Source organism: Stegostoma tigrinum, chromosome 4 (genome assembly GCF_030684315.1).
Source record: "Stegostoma tigrinum isolate sSteTig4 chromosome 4, sSteTig4.hap1, whole genome shotgun sequence".
Classification (NCBI taxonomy): Eukaryota; Metazoa; Chordata; class Chondrichthyes; order Orectolobiformes; family Stegostomatidae; genus Stegostoma; species Stegostoma tigrinum.
In genome coordinates, this window is record NC_081357.1 from 44,640,354 (window position 1) to 44,656,748 (window position 16,395).

Below are 16,395 nucleotides of genomic sequence, written 5' to 3' on the forward strand. Positions count from 1 at the left end.
GAAGCCTTCACCACAATACAAATATGTGAAAGGCAATTTGTATTGAACTGACAATTTATATGGAATTAGCAAAATGGACAATTTACTTCATGCATAGCAATGTAAAGTGATCATATTAAAACATCATAAAATTGCAATGCATGAGCCTTACAAAAAAAAATACATTAAGCCTCAAAACTGCAATGTGAAACTGTTCTGGAAATCAAATCCTCTTGCCATACTGATGGTTGGCTTTTCTGAAATTTTTAATTAGGGAGCCAATTGTGTAATTATAGATAAATTCCTCAATCAAATAATAATGCCTACCCATTATACTGCAATGTTTAAAACAACAAATTAGTATTTCATTTAGTCTCTAACTTCTTTGATAATTGTAAATACACTACAATTAAATGATAAAAACACAAATAGGAGGGATACGTCAATCAGCCCATGATTCGCCAACTTTAAGGGCATTTAAATGGTCATTGGATAAACATATGGATGATAATGGAATAGTGTAGGTTAGATGGACTTCAGATTGGTTTCACAGGTCAGCGCAAAATTGAGCTGAAGGGCCTGTAGTGCGCTGTAATGTTCGATGTTCTATGTTCAAGACCACGTAACATTAAGTTAGATCATGGGTGACCTTCTACTTCAACACTATTTTTCTGCACTATCCCATATACCTCAAATTTTTAAAATGTTAAAATTTATCACACTCAGTATTGAACATAATTTCCACAGCTCTTTGCAGCACAGCACTGAACAATTCAATACTGAGTGAAGAAGTTTTCCCTCACTTCAGTCCGAAATAGTCTTCCCTATATGTTGAGAATGCATCACCTGCACCCCTCTTTTTCCCTCCCAAACTAGGAAAAGCATCTTCTTGTCTCTACCTAATTGAGCCTTTTAAGAATTCTGTACATTTGATTGGTGAATGAAATCTCTCTCATTTTTTATAGCTCTGGAAAGCAGAGGCCCAGTCTAATTAATCCTTCCTCATGAGGCAATCCTTTCCCGGAATTAAATTGGTTAACTTTATTTGCACTCCCTCTATGGCAAGCAAATCTCCATTGATTCAGGAAATCAAAATTGCATACCAAAGCTCTATGTAATCATTGTAAAAACTTTCACTCTTTTATTGAAATTTCTTGTAATAAAAGGCCAAGGTACAATTTGCCTTAATTACTTGCTCTCCTCATCTTAACTGTCAGACTCATGCACTAGGATATCCAAGTCCCATTGAAGTTCCACATTTCCCAGCCCCTCATTACAAAATATTCTGCATTTTTGTTTTGCTTATCAATGTAGATAATCTCTCATTTTTCTACATTGTATTTCATCTGCCAAACATCTGACCACACACTAAGCCTCTCCAAATTCCTTTGAAGAATTTTACTTTATTCTAAATTCTCAATTCCACCAAGTTTTGTGTCATCTTCCAACTTGGAAATACCACATTCAAATTGCCACATCCAACTGATATCCACATTGATATACAGTGAATAGTTGGGGTTCAGGCATTGATCCTTGCAGTACCTCACTAGTCACAAACTGGCAACCTGAAGACTAATTTATTCCCACTGGTTGTACATGTGAACCCAGACCCACAATATGGATAATTTTTAACTGCCTTCTGAAATAAAGCTCAGTTCAAGTCCAATTGAGGGTGGGGAACAAATGCCTGCCTTGCTAGCGACGCCCACATCCATGAATTATATTTTAAAAAACACAGCTTAGGGGTAAACAAGATTTGATGTCATTTAGGATACAAGGCAAAGGCTTACATAAACTCAAGTTTATGAAGAGTGAAACAAGGCAGGTTATTCAAGTGGGAACTGAAATAGTGGAATCTAGACATAAAACTGGGGCTTTGAAAGGAAAAAAGGTAGCATAGGCAACAGGAAGGGCTGAATGGGGAAATGGATATTGTAGATTTTGTGGTAATCACAGTACACACCAACAGTTTGAGATGTGATCATGATATGATTGGATAATATAGTCATGCGTAGCAACTTGGAATGTTAACTATACGAACATGGTTAGGTAGTGATGTGAACGAACAAATGTGTAACCTTTTGATTCAAAATTATCTTTGATGAATAGTTGATTGGAAGCTTGTTATCTGTAAAATTCATGTAAAACTTCATTATTATTACAGATTTGAGCTGCATGCAATTTTCACGATCATCTCCCATGCATGCATGAATAAACATTTAAACAAAAGGAACCTGCGTCTGGTCTGACTGAAATAAAGCATTAAATTCTAACTTGTAGTAAGAGACGAACGATCTTGAAGAACTCAGAACCTTAGCTCAAGGATCAGTTGAGAACAATCTAATTTCCTACAGACAACAGCCAGGGAGTGAGATTGATTAATGTGTTTAGAGAAGAGTTGGTGAGGGAACAGAGTTTGTGAAGAGGGTCCAAGTAAATGGTTTGTCTTTTCCTGGTGCTCAAGTCATCAAGGATGGATAGTGGGCAACAGAAACACAGGAGGAATGGAATGTTTAGGGATATAATGGAAAGGGAAGACTGAGGATCCAATTGAGGTTTTCAAAATAAGAAGTCTGAACAGTGTAAATAGGGAGAACATTTCCCCATTGGTGAAAGGATCAAGAATGAAGTGTCACAGATTTAAATTAATTAGTAGCAGTGAAAAGACTATTTTTACCCAAACAGTGGTTAGGATCTGGAGTACACTGCCCGAGAACACACAGGAGGCAGGATCAATCAGGCCTTCGAAAGGTGAATATAGTGGTTATTTGTAGAGAATTTACAAGCAGGGTTAGAGGGTGAAGGAAGGAAATGGAAATAATGGATACAGAATTGCCCATTTGGACAGCCAACACAGACACAGACACAATCAGCTGCATGACCTCCTTCTGTGCTGTGACAATTCTGTGTTCTGTCCTGCAGATCAATTCCACATTTCGTAAGCTTGCAGCGTATCTTCTACAACGCATCAAGTAAAAATGCCTTCAGAGTACCAAGAGTAAGAAAGCCCAAATGTTAAACATTTATGTTTAATTCAATTAACTTGTTCAGAAAATAAACAGTTATATTAGACATTACGGTTTCAGAAATCCAAATTTAAACAGTTTCTTCACAAATCCAGGTGTACTAAATTATAGTTCAGGTCTGTAGAAATATGACACTGACAAAATTTTATTTAAGGCTGCCCTCAAGGCAAATTCAAATACCAAACCTAGTGGTTAACAACAAAACATTTTAAAAAGCCAAATTAATTCATTACAATGAGGAAATGAATGCACTTCCCAGTCAGTTTCACAACTAAATTCATGGTGCAGCCAATAAGCAGTTTGCTGACAATGTGAGATAAGTTTATCTTTCTTAGGAAGACCTTGTTTAGATTTGAAGCAGGGCTTTTCTGACGATGATACAGAATATGGTTTAAAGGGTTTCTTAAGAAAGGATGCAATCCTTTGCTTGAGAGCTGTACGAAAATCAAAAACGTTGTTAAGGTGTCTTTTCTATTTTATTAACTGTCTACCTTTACCTTTTAGATTGTTTCGTAGCCCCAGGCAAGTAACTTCATGAGTCATTACATAAAAAAATTCCCAGATTAGCAAAGTTATCAAAGAACAGGAATTAAGAATTGCATTAATATATAAAGTTAAACCCGACTATCCAGAATTTTCAAGCAACCGGCATTCAACAGGAGAAGGTTTCTTTGCTCAAGGAACTGATAATTTGACTCCATCTCTCTCTCATTTTGACCAAAACTCGCTGATGGAATTTACGAGCAGTCTTGCTCATGCTGAATACTGGGGAATTTGTATTCCGGAAAACTGTTAAAAAAAATTCCAGGATATTTTTGATCAAAACACCAAACTACAATTGAACAAGGCATTTTTAAAAATTGCACAAAGAAAAATATTAAACTGCTTGGATAAGATTATGCAATGATACATCTTTTACAATATTGTCAAGTTGGTTCTGGGTGCAGGGCAATGAAAGCGACAAATTAAAACGAGTTTATACTATACAGATCAGGAACGGAAAATTAAAATGCACAAAGTAGTATGTGAGCATGTAAATAGGGATGGCAGACAGAATGAAACTGCTATCACTAAATGCTCTAGAGACTGTGGAAAAAAAATTACACCATACCCACATCCAAAAGAAAACTGGTGTTTGTATTTCTTCTTGTAACATTTTATGATGGAAAAACAATAGCTGAGACCGTACCTCTGTCCGGAGAGTTTAATAATGTTGCAGAGGAGGATGACAGTCGCTTGCTAATGACAGGATCAGCATGTTTTGCAAGGTTCATTGTAGATATTGATCGCCTATCTGCATCTAAAACAAATAGAAATATTTGCAGTTGATTGCCGATATACAGCATTTAAGCTTTCTTTGTTAACATTAAAGCTTGAAAGACCAACTGCAATATTTCAGATATACCGTTAAGAGGTAGGATGGTTACAAAGCATGCTTTTATAGTCGAAACTGCAAGATTAAGTAGCATTACAAATTTATTTATCCCAGAAATGGATCAATTGAACTTTTCTTTTTGAAAGTAAAAAAGATCATACAATTAATGCATGATTAGTACAGAAACATGGATTAATAGATCAGCTGTCTATTGGAGGAAAAAATACTGCAAAATGTTTGCAATTCTAATGGAAGAGTGTTCTGATTAGTTCACTATTTTTGTTTTGGACACCACATATGAAGGAGATTCAGTTCTGAAGTAGTCATACTGGACTTGAAACAGGAGCTCTGTTTCGCTCTCGACAGATACTGCTGATCTGCTGAATTTCTAAAGCACACTGCTTCTGACTTCCAGCATCTTAAGTATTTTGCCTTTATTCAAGTGCTGTTTCACAAACACTGCAGTCAAAAATCTGGAACACTCTTCTCCAAAACACTGTTAATTGAAATTTGCAAACTTGAGGGTGAAATTTGTTTTTGTTAGATGTTAGGAAATTAAGTGACATGCAGCTTAGGGGGATAACATTTTTAAGATTAATTCTTTAAATGGGTTGTCACTGATTAGGCCAATATTTAAAGCCCATCTGCAATTGCTCTCCAGGACGTTGTTGTGGTAATAAAATGCGAGGCTGGATGAACACAGCAGGCCAAGCAGCATCTCAGGAGCACAAAAGCTGACGTTTCGGGCCTAGACCCTTCATCAGAGAGGCGTTGTTGTGGTAAGTTGCTTTTTGGACTGTTGCAGTCCTTGGAATAAAGAAACAACCAGTGCTTTTAGCAATTAATATCCAGAATTTTGACACACAACAGTGAACAAATAGCAATATAGTTCCAATGCAGGATAGTCTGCAGCTTGGTAGGAAAATAGCATATGGTGTTGCCATACATTTGCTACTTCTGTCTAATGGTAGAGGTCACAAGTTTGGAAAAAGTGTTGGAAGAGCCGTGGTAAGTTACTGCAGCGCATCTTCTGAACGGCACATCTGGCTATCACTGTGAAAGGTGTGAACACACAAGGTAGACAGGGTGGCATTCAAACAAGCTGCTTTTTCTTGGATGGCGTCAGACCTCTTGCGTGTTGTTGCGAGTTGCACATGGAGGCAACTATAGAGTATTTCACCAACTATTGACTAATGCACTGCGGATGGGAAACAGGCACTGGTGTAACTCACTACAGGTTGAGATTCTGACCTGCTCTTCTAGTCAGTTTTTATATGGATGGTCCAGTTCAGTTTCTGATCAATATCAACATCTGGGGGTTATTATGGGGAGTCAATGACTTATAATGCCACTGAATGTCAACGAGTGATGGTCAGATTCTTTTGTTTCAGAATGTCTCATTTTACACATGTGTAGTACAAGGGTCACTTGCCACTTATTAGCTCAGGCCTGGATGCTGTCTAAATCTTCCTTCAAATGAATATGGGATGCATCTGTGACTCAGTCATTGTTTAATTTCATCACAATTCATATCTATCAGCAAACATGCCCACTTCTGCCATGTGTGATTTGATTATGGAAGGAAGGTCATTGTTGAAACAGCTATAGAAGTATGGTTGGCCTTAATGCACTACCTGAAGCAACTCCAGCAGAGGTGTCCTGGAGAGAAGATGGCTGACCTCCAACAACAAACAACCATCTTCCTTTGGGTTAGGTATGACCGTAACCAAAGAACTTTTCTTCCCAATTCCCACTGACTGCAATTTTTCCAGAGCTCCTTGATGCTTTTTAATCAAGCATTATATCAATGTCAAGGGCAGTCACTCTGATTTCACCTCAAGTTTGGACAGCAGCTCTTTTATCCATGTTTGGACATAGATTGTAATGACATTGGGGAGAAATGACCCTAGTGAAACCCAATTGAGCATTAGTAACCAGATTTTTGCTGAGCAAATGATGCTTAATGGTACTGGCGATGACACCTATCACTTTTCTGGTTCAAACGTTGAGTAGTAGGGCAGTAATTAGATGGGTTAGAGTTGGATAAGTCTTGTCTTGTGAACAGGACATTTCTGGAACATTTCAGTATTGTCAGTAGACACCAGTGTTTTAACTGCACTGGGACAGCTGGGATTAAAGCCTATAAAATTAAAATATGCAAAACAAACTCAAAAATACTAGTAATTTAGAAAGTGGTTTTCCTGACTGCATTTGGAACATTTCTGCACTTTTGTCATCAAGTGTACAAAGTGTGGACCTGGATGAACACAGCAGGCCAAGCAGCATCTTAGGAGCACAAAAGCTGACGTTTTGGGCCTAGACCCTTCATCAGAAAAGTGTTTTGAAATGTAGTAACTCAAGAGCACATGAACAGGATCATTAACCGGTTTTGATAAATTCCTACTTTTATAAAAATCAGTATTAATCCTGGAATGTTATCAAGGCCTGTTGACTCTGCCTTGAGCAATTTCTTGATATCACATGGAGTGAATTAAGTTGGTCGATGACAGGCATCTGAGATACCTGCAACCTTTGGGACGCCAAGATTGATCATCCATTTGACCTTGTCTTTTGCACTGCTGTTCTGTGGTTCCCCCTCATTGAGGACTGGGTACTCATGAAGCTGCCTCGTGTAGCAAATTGTTCATTACTAAACACCATTCACGGCTGGATGCGACAGGACTGCTGAGAATAGGTCTGATCCAGAGAATGTGGAATCACTTAGTCTACTACATTCTGCTTTCAATGGCTAGCATGCAAATAGTTCAATGCAGCAGCTTTACAACATTGATACTCTGTTGTTAGATCTGCTTGACTTTGCTTCTTGCATGCCCTCTTGCAATCTTCCTTGAACCTGAATGGATCTCCTGGATTGATGGTAAATCAAACAGTGGGAATGTGCCAGGCCACGAGGTTATAGATTGTAGTTTAATACAGTTCTGTTGCTAGCCCACAGCATTTCATAGATGCCCATTTTTAAGTTATGAGATCTGTTTGAAGTGTGTCCAACAGTAGTAATGCAAGACAGAGTGTATCCTTAAACGTGAAGGTGCAACTGTTTCCAAAGCAACTGCACACAGGAATCTACATTTTTACTAAACACTTCCTTTTAAAAGTTTCAGAAGGCTCTCCCTACTCCTACATACTACTTAGCATTAGAGTTAAAGCAGCTAGAAATGAAGTGTTAAATTCTTAAATGTTTACGAACAGTTTAACGGGTTGATTATTTGGATAGACCTGCAGTCAAAACGTATGGTGTAAAATATATGCAAAGATAAACATTGTATTATGTGTGACCTCTTTAGGATCACCACCCTTAATTCTTAATGGCACTTGAGGCCTGCTAAATTGAGATAGGAGAAAGAAGTTCCAACAAAATCACTTTAACGAGAAAGGAACTGATGCAAAACAATGAAGAACTTGCATGCCTAAATCAAAGTAAAACATCACAAAACAAGGTCAATGATTAAAGAAAATTTCAAAATGCAGAAAAAGGAGGTTTAGTGTTAATGAAAATGCACTTCATGAAAATTGTTACATTGCACACCAAAACCATTAACCATCTACCTTAAAATTTGAAACCAAGAAACTAGCTATTGGAAAGGAGAGAAGCCTCTTTTCAGGAAAGCATATTAATAATGATTAATAAGTATGATTAAATTTTCTGTAGTCAGAGTCATACAGCATGGAAACAGACCCTTCGGTCCAACTCATCTGCGCTGACTACACATCCTGATCTGACCGAGTCCTATTTGCCAGCATTTCGCAAATATCCCACTAAGGCCTTCCTATTCTTATACCCATCCAGAGGCCTTTTAAATGTTGCATTGTATCCATCTCCACCATTTCCTCATTCCGTACACTCACCACCCTCTGCGTGAAAAAAATTAACACTCCGGTTCTTTTTAAATCTTTCCCCTTACACCTTATATGTACGCCTTCTAATTTTAGACTCCCCTATTCTAGAAAAAGGCCTTATTCACCTTATCCATGCCCCTCATGATTTTATAACCATACGACCCAAAGCAATAACAACTGAAGTGTAAAATTTCACTAGGAACAAGACACTGTTTTCCATTAGGATTCAAGTATCAAGAAATCTACCTATTTTGTCCAAACATTTTACAGTCATGCCCAGGAGAATAACTTATCACAGGAAAATTGAATCTTCATATACCATCTCTGTTGATTGCTGCATTGCTTTGTAGGGTTCCACCCCATGACCATCGATTGGATTTCTGCTTTATTCTTTGACTTCTCTCAATTGTGCGGCGTACAACTGCTTCATGTCGTTCCTTCAAAAAGGAGATTGCATTATTTTGCAAGGAGTAATTTATGTCTTAAATTTATGCAGCATACTTCTAATAAGAAATACTATTTTGTTAAGATCCAAACATTCTGCATTTGATTATACATTCACAAATCCAATGGATCTACACAGTGTAACATTTAGAACAATGAGAACTGTTCTGAAACTAATTTAGTTAGTACCACCAATTTCTCTGTCCTTTGAGTTCACATGGCCCCTTCTGCTAAAGCGCTTCATACTTGTATTATTATCACTCGCCAAAGTACAAATGGAAAGTACACCAACCCTAAGTTAAAAAAAACAGCTCATGTAAAATCAGAACACAGCCAACCAAACCAAATCAGCTTGAGATTTATAAGTTGAACAATTATAGAAGGGAAAAAAGTATACACACAATGCTAGAATTTTAATTTTTTTGGTAGTCTTTCACAAAAATGCACCTTTTCTTCTTGAAGTCTTTGCCTCCGCTTTTCTTCCACAGATGCACGTCGCCTTTCCTCTTTCAGTCTCTGTTCTTCAATTTTCTTCTTGCGCTCTTCAAGTTGTTTTTCATAATGTTGTCTTGCTTTCTCCTCTTTCTCAAGCAACAGTTGGTCCCTTGCAGCTAGACGAAGAAATAAATTATAACTGAAGCATGAACAATGTGCTTCAAATTGAAACCAAATAAAACCTGCAAGACAGAAGAGCTTTGCAATATTGAAAAAAAAATGCAGCACTTAAGTGGTACATCAAGTCTGAAATGCCAACAATGGAGTACCTATCTGGTGTAGTCTTCACTTGTCAAGTAGCATACATCCTCAAAAGCAAGGATTATGTGGTCATTTTTTCAAAATCTATATTTTAAATCATAGAGATTCATAGTGTGGATTGCTTGCATGTGACAGACAATGAGGGCATGTAAAACAGGCAGTCGATTAATGGTCGACTTTAATCTTCATGTAGATTGGGGCTGTCAGATTGGCAAAAGGTAGACAGATTTACATAATCAGAGTGTACTTGCAACAGTTTCCCAGAACAATAGGTCAGATTCAACCAGGGATCAGGGTATTTTGGATCTGGTGATGTGTAATGAGGCAAGTATTAAATTATGTCAGAGTGAAAGATGCCCGAGGAAGCAGCGAGTAAAACATGGTGGAATTCAGAATTCAGTTTGAGGAGGAAGAAATTGTGATGGAAACAAATGAACTAAGCTTAAATATAGGTAATTAAAGATATGAGGGCAGAGCTAGGTGGAGTAGAGAGTGAAGGGTTCTTCTGAGGTGAGTAATAGTGGCCCTACCCCTAGTGGACCAAGAGGCTGAGGTTCAAGTCCCACCCATTTCAGAGGCAAGTAATAACACCTCCAAACAGCTTATATTAAAAAAAGACAGTTAAAAGGAGTTTAGCAGCAAGCATGGCTAAGGAAAAGTAACAAACATTTTAAGAAAACAGTTTGTGGTTTATAGGAAAGATACATAGCAGTGAGAAAGGAGGATTCTCGGAAGGGGTTAGGCCAACCCACAGTTAACCAGGGAAGTGAAGGATAGCATTAGAATATTAAAAGAAAATATAATGTGGTAATGATGAGTGGAAAGACAGAGGGTTACAGAAAGTATAAACTTTGAAGGTAAACTTACTATTCACCTTAATTTGACTTGGAAGAGCTTCTTTAAATACAAAAAAAAATTGGAGAGACCAAAGTTGGAGAGATTTCAGAGAATGAGTCTGGGAAAATAATAACAGAACCAGAAAATGGCTGATGTATTGAACATAATGAATTTAGAATAGAGGACAGTGAATTTGTGCAATTCTTTATCACAGATGGCAGTTGTCGGTAGCATATATATTGAGGGTTGAGACTGATTTTTTTTATAATCCGTGATGGAATCAAGAATTATGGAGGAAAAGGCAAGAAGTGGAATTGAGGATTATCAGATCATTTATGGCCTCACTGAATTAAAGGACAGACTTGATGGCCTACTTCTGCTGCTACATTCTATGGCGTGATGATGCAGACAACTTCCTTTTAGGTATATGTAGAAAGAAAAGCTTTAGATTTGTTACCCTCATCACTTTGCTTCCCATCGTATGTCTACATTGTTGGGATGTGTTCGCTCAGTTAGTTGGGCAGGCAGTTTGCGTTGCAGATCAATGCCAAAAATGTGGGTTCAATTCCCACACTGGCTGAGGTTACCATGAAGGGCTCCCCTGCTCAACCTCTCCCCTTGCCCAAGATGTGGTGATCCTTTGGTTAAATCAGCACCAGTCACTCCTTTGGTCTTCTAGCACTATGGTAACTTTATCTTAAGTATTGCTTTTAAGTAGTTAAAATTCTCACTAGAAATTGTCCTTGATAATGCTCTCTCTCTTTGAAGGACAATATCCCATTAAATCTTAGCTGGATGTAAGAATGCTAATTGCTGCTAAGAGATATTAATAAAAGGGGAAAAACCAGGACTCTGATTGGTAGAAGTGGAGAAGTTGATACCTGACAGTTAACTGTCAGGTTCAATGCTAATTTTATGCCAGTTTTAAATTTCAAACAATTCTTTCAAATTGTCCTAATGAGTGCAATATGAAATATTTCAACCAAATATTTTTCAGCAATACTCAAGTTCTGGATTACCAAACTATTTAAATACTTATTTGGGGAAAAAATGAAATTCTAATTTTTTTTTGTATTATACAATTGCAACGCTTCTGAATTCATCAAGACCTGCACTGCATTTGAAAGGGTATTTCAATGTAATTTTCATTTTAAACAAGACAGACCAACAGCATTCTTAATGTTAATAATTACTACTGGTCCCATTAGATCAAAACTAAAAGTGATATGGAATTCTTTAATCCTCAACTAGGTTAGAAACTGGCGGTGGTTAAATCAAGTTCGTCAGGAGAACCCAAGACATATTTTCTGAGAAATAAATCTTAGAAATAACAATTCAGAGGAATACAATTTGGCACATTATGACTGCAGGAATATTACTGATGACTGAAGTCTTTTTAGGGAAATACAAATAGGTAATATTTCTTGTAATTGGAAAAATTTTTTTTTTGCTTTGAATTAGGCAATTTAAAAATAACAGTAATCCTAGCTTGCTCTCAACATCTTTAATTTTAGCACTGAATGCAACTTCTGTCCAAAAATATTGAAAGAACTAACTTTACAATGACAAAGAGACAAATAACACACATTATTCATGTAAAAATTTGATGGCAACTTCAGGCAAGTGCAAATGAGCAGAATGAATGTTTGGTAGTTGCTGTTTTGAATGTGTCACTCCTCCATGAATGAAATGAAAACCATCACATCAATAAGCTTTCCACTGACATGTCAGTAAACAGCATGCAGTCTGTAGATTACTTGAGAGATACACAGACCGAGTAAACAGCAAGTTAGATTCATGGGAAATTCTGTTAAGTCTTTTGCGGGTTAAATAGAGTCAGACTCTGAAAGAACAACCAACCTTCAAGTATGTTAACATTGCTCACTTGTTAAATAGAGAATTGTCTGATTGTGACAGTTATCTGCCAATCAGCTAAAGACAGCTGACTCAATTGTTATGTGGAGGTGCCAGTATTGGACTGGAAGGGACAAGGTCAGAAATCTCACAGAAGCAAAACAGCTAGTGACTCATCAAAAGCTCTACGTTAAAGGTTAGATGTAGACAAAGTGAGCAATAGTAGCAGCCTATGGATGCTGTCAATGGCAGACTACAATGTATGCAGGATATGTCACCAGCTGTAGACATCTGAGCTCAAGCAGTAGCTGGAGTCATCATGGTGCATCAATGAGGCTGCAGGTACATAGATGGTGTGTTCAGAAGTCAGGAGGATTGACGGGGAAGGGGGATGGGTGGCCACCATGGTAGGAATATTACAGGCAATGCAGATGAGTTAAGGCTGTGGACTTGCAATGTTGCTGCCATTGCACAGACATGGTTAATGGATGCACAGGTTTGGCAGCTCAACACTCGAATACAGGATCTTCAGATAGGATGGGGGTAAATGTGAATGAGAAGGTAGTGTTGCATTATTAAAGAGTCAGTCACTGCAGTTAGTTGAGATATCTTTGAAGGGTTGTCAAACAAGACTATGTGCAGAGCTTAGGAACATAAAAAGGGGCAGTCAGACTGATGGCAATGTATAGTGGATCCCAAAACAGCAGGCAATTGAGGAATAGATGTGTCAACAATTCACCAAAATATGTAAAACTCCCCTAAAATTAACTGAGATAAGCATAGTATTAAGGGTTTAGAGGGGGTAGATTTCTTGAAATGTTATTCAGGGGAGATTTTTACAACATGTACATAGTCCAACAAGGGATGGTGCGACAGTGGATTTAATTCTGGGGACGGAAGCTGGATAAGTTTTTGAGGGGAGGGTGGGAGCACTTTGGTGATGGCAAATACAGCACAATAAGTTTTAAGCTTGTTTATAAAAAGAACAACAACATGGCCTGCAAAAAAGAAAAAGGGTTTTGGTCTGTGGTGTTTGGGGTGGCAGTTTTATCAAAAACGTAGCAGCATCTGACCAAAGTAGACCAGGAACAGCAACTTAAGGGCAAATCCAGAGCAGAACAGTGAGTGAAATTAAGGAAAAAGAATTAGGGAGAGTACAGACCCAACATGTTCCCTTTAGGTCAAAATGTAGACACAAGCCCAATGAAACTTGGATTCAGAACTGGATTAAAAGGAAACAACAGGTATTTAATAGATACAGAGGGAGCAAGTTAACAGATACCCTAATAGGGTACAGAATGTGCAGGGGGAAAAACTTAAGACGACTGAGTACAGCAAAGAGGGACATGAGAAAACAGTAACAGGCAACATTAGGGAGAATCCCAAGATATTCTACTGGTACATCAAGGGGAAGAATAATCAGGGAAATAGTAGGGTCTATTTCAGATCGGGGGGGGGGGGGGGGGGTGGTGGTGGAGGAAATCGGTGTGTGGAGCTGGAGGACACTGGTTGAGCGTGTTAAATGAGTACTTCACATTTGTCTTTGCTAGGGAGTAGGAAGATATACATGCAAACTTTGGGAAGATGGATTCCTAAACAGGTTGATTTGGGAGTGAGGGGGTAATGGAGGTTTAGGCAGGCTTAAAATGGACAAAACCCCAGGACCTGACGAGCTGTACCCCAGGCTGTTATGGGAGAGGAGAGAGTGAATCCAGAGGCGCCCTGATCCAGATTCTAAATTCCTCTCTGGCCAGAGGGGAGGTGCCAGGGATGGGAAGACTGCTGACATGATTCTACTTTTCAAGTGTGGTAGAGATAAACAGGATTTTATGGAACACTGAGTCTAACATCACAGATATAGAAAAAAGTGGGGAATATTCTGACAGAGAATTCATGAGAGAATTAACTTTCATTTATAGGGCCGGGGTAATTATCATGGCATTGTCAGAGGGAGGTTACGCCAAACAAAAGGAGTTTAATTTTTCGGGGTAACTCAGCACACGGAACAGGACAGTGCAGTAGGTGTTGTTTGTATAGATTTCAGCAAAGCCGTTGCCAAGGTCCCGCATGGAAGATCGATAAAGAAGGTAAAAGTACACAAAATCCGGGGTATCTTGGGAAGTTGGATCCAAAATTGGCAATAATGGCAGGAGACACAGGGTAGTGGTAGAAGACTGTTTATGCAACTGGAGGCCCATGTCCATTAGGGACAATACAGGGAACAGTATGGGTCCTTTTGATTTCTATAAACAGTGTGGGCGATATGAGAGCATGCAGCGGGGCAGCAGGGGAGGGGGGTGGTGGGGGAGAAGAAATGATACATAGGTTTGCAGGTTACATGAAGATTGGAGGGACGATTGACAGTGAAGTAGTAACAGATTACAGAAGGATGTAAATGGATTGGTCAGATAGAATTTAATCCTGATAAGTGTGAGGTGATGCACTTTGGAGGAAGCTACAAGCCAAGGGAATAGTCAATCAACCGGAAGACAGGAGGAAGCTTTGAGGGATCTTGGAGTGCTTGACCACAGATTCCCAAAGAGGGCAGGACAGGTTAATAGTGTATTTAAGGAGACATGTGAGACACTTGGTTCAGATGTAAATTATCTTCAGCAGAGAGCTGCGGGAGCTGGGCGGAAGTGAAGTCGGAGCAGAGAGGCAGTTGGGAAGGTAAGTGATTGTTATTTAAGCACTTACCTCGAAGCCCCAGATTGTACACAGTAGGGCCTCCCTCCCTCCCTCCTCCTCTAACCTAATTAAAAGTCCACAGACTTGCAGCAGGAAGAGCAGGAACGTCGATCAGAGGCCTACAGGTGGGTGAGTCTCTGCTTTCAAGATTAGAAAATACCTACCTTGACTGGCAGAGCCCTCCATTCCTGTTCCAGCAGCAGAAAGAGCAGGAGCTCAAACCGAGAAGGACTCTCGTGTGTTGTTGAGGTAAGGCTTTTCGATTTATATCTTTGTGTATTGTGTAATTGATTAAAAGTTTAATTGCTTAATTGAAAAAGAGTGTAACAGAGAAGTACTAGAAAGCACTTAATACATAAATTGTAAAAGTTAACTAAATAAGTAGTAATGGCTGGACAGGTGATGTGTTGTAGCTGTATGATGTGGGAGCTGGCTGATCCCATTGTGAATGGCAGCGACCACATCTGCAGCAAATGTTGGTTGCTGGAAGAACTCTGGATCAGAGTAAGCGATTTGGAATCTGAGCTTCAAACTCTGTGGCACATCCGAGAAGGGAAGAATTATCTGGACACTGTTTCAGGAGGCAGTCACACCTGGGAGATTAAATAACTCAGATTCAAAAAGTGTTCAAGGACAAGGTGTGACTGTAAGTGAGGCAGGTAGGGGGATTCCGAGTTCAAGAGTGCAGGTGCCTCAGCTCTTGACCTTGACCAACAGGTATGAGATTCTTACTCCCTGTACGGATGAGGAAAAGGGCTGTGGGCAGGATGAGCCAGCTGACCACGGCACCATGGTGCAGAAGGTCATTCGGTGGGGCGGGGAGCCAAAAGACAAGTAGTTCTTATAGGGGATTCTATTATTAGGGGGACAGATAGTATTCTATGCAAGCCGCATTGAGAGTCCCGCATGGTGTGTTGCCTGCCCAGTGCCAGGGTGCAGGCCATCTCCGACTGGGTTGAAAGGATATTGGACCGGGAGGGGGAGGATCCAGTTGTGGTCCACATTGGGACTAACAACATAGGCAAAGCCAGGGTAGAGGACCTGTTCAGGGATTATGAAGCACTAGGAAAGAAATTGAAGTACAGGCCCTCAAGGGTCATAATCTCCGGATTACTGCCTGAGCCACGTGCTAATTGGCATAGGGATAAGAAAGTTAGGGGAGTAAACACGTGGCTAAGGGATTGGTGTGGGAAAGAGGGATTCCATTTCATGGGGCATTGGCATTAGTTTTGGAACTGGGGGGGATCTGTACTGTTGGGACGGTCTCCACCTGAACCGATCTGGAACTGGTGTTCTAACGAAAAGGACAAATAGAGTGGTCAGTAGTACTTAACTTCTGAGTCAGGGTGGGAGAAGGGAAAGTGAAAGAGACAGGGAGTATGGAGTTAAAAGGAAAGATAAGCAACAGGATAGCATGTGTACAGGTGGGTTTAAGATCGAGGCAGACTAGGAATACAGCAAAAAGGAAGACATCTTGGGACTTCCAATCTCTCCAATAATGATAAGAAAGTTAGCATTAAGGCACTTTATCTAAATGCTCGTAGCATTTGCAACAAAGTAGATGAATTAACAGCACAA

At 39.2% G+C, this 16,395-nt stretch overlaps 1 protein-coding gene across 3 annotated transcripts in view; it reads right to left on the reverse strand.

Annotated features, from left to right (window-relative positions):
* LOC125452505 (ensconsin-like) overlaps positions 1 to 16,395 on the reverse strand; it is a 130,941-nt gene that overhangs the window by 52,966 nt on the left and 61,580 nt on the right. For all 3 annotated transcript variants that reach the window (XM_048531026.1, XM_048531025.2, XM_048531023.2), the window contains exons 4-6: positions 9,130 to 9,293; positions 8,558 to 8,675; positions 4,195 to 4,305 (exon numbers count right to left, since the gene is read on the reverse strand). In XM_048531026.1, the coding sequence (XP_048386983.1) occupies positions 4,195 to 4,305; positions 8,558 to 8,675; positions 9,130 to 9,293 (393 nt within the window). The remainder of the gene's footprint in view (positions 1 to 4,194; positions 4,306 to 8,557; positions 8,676 to 9,129; positions 9,294 to 16,395) is intronic.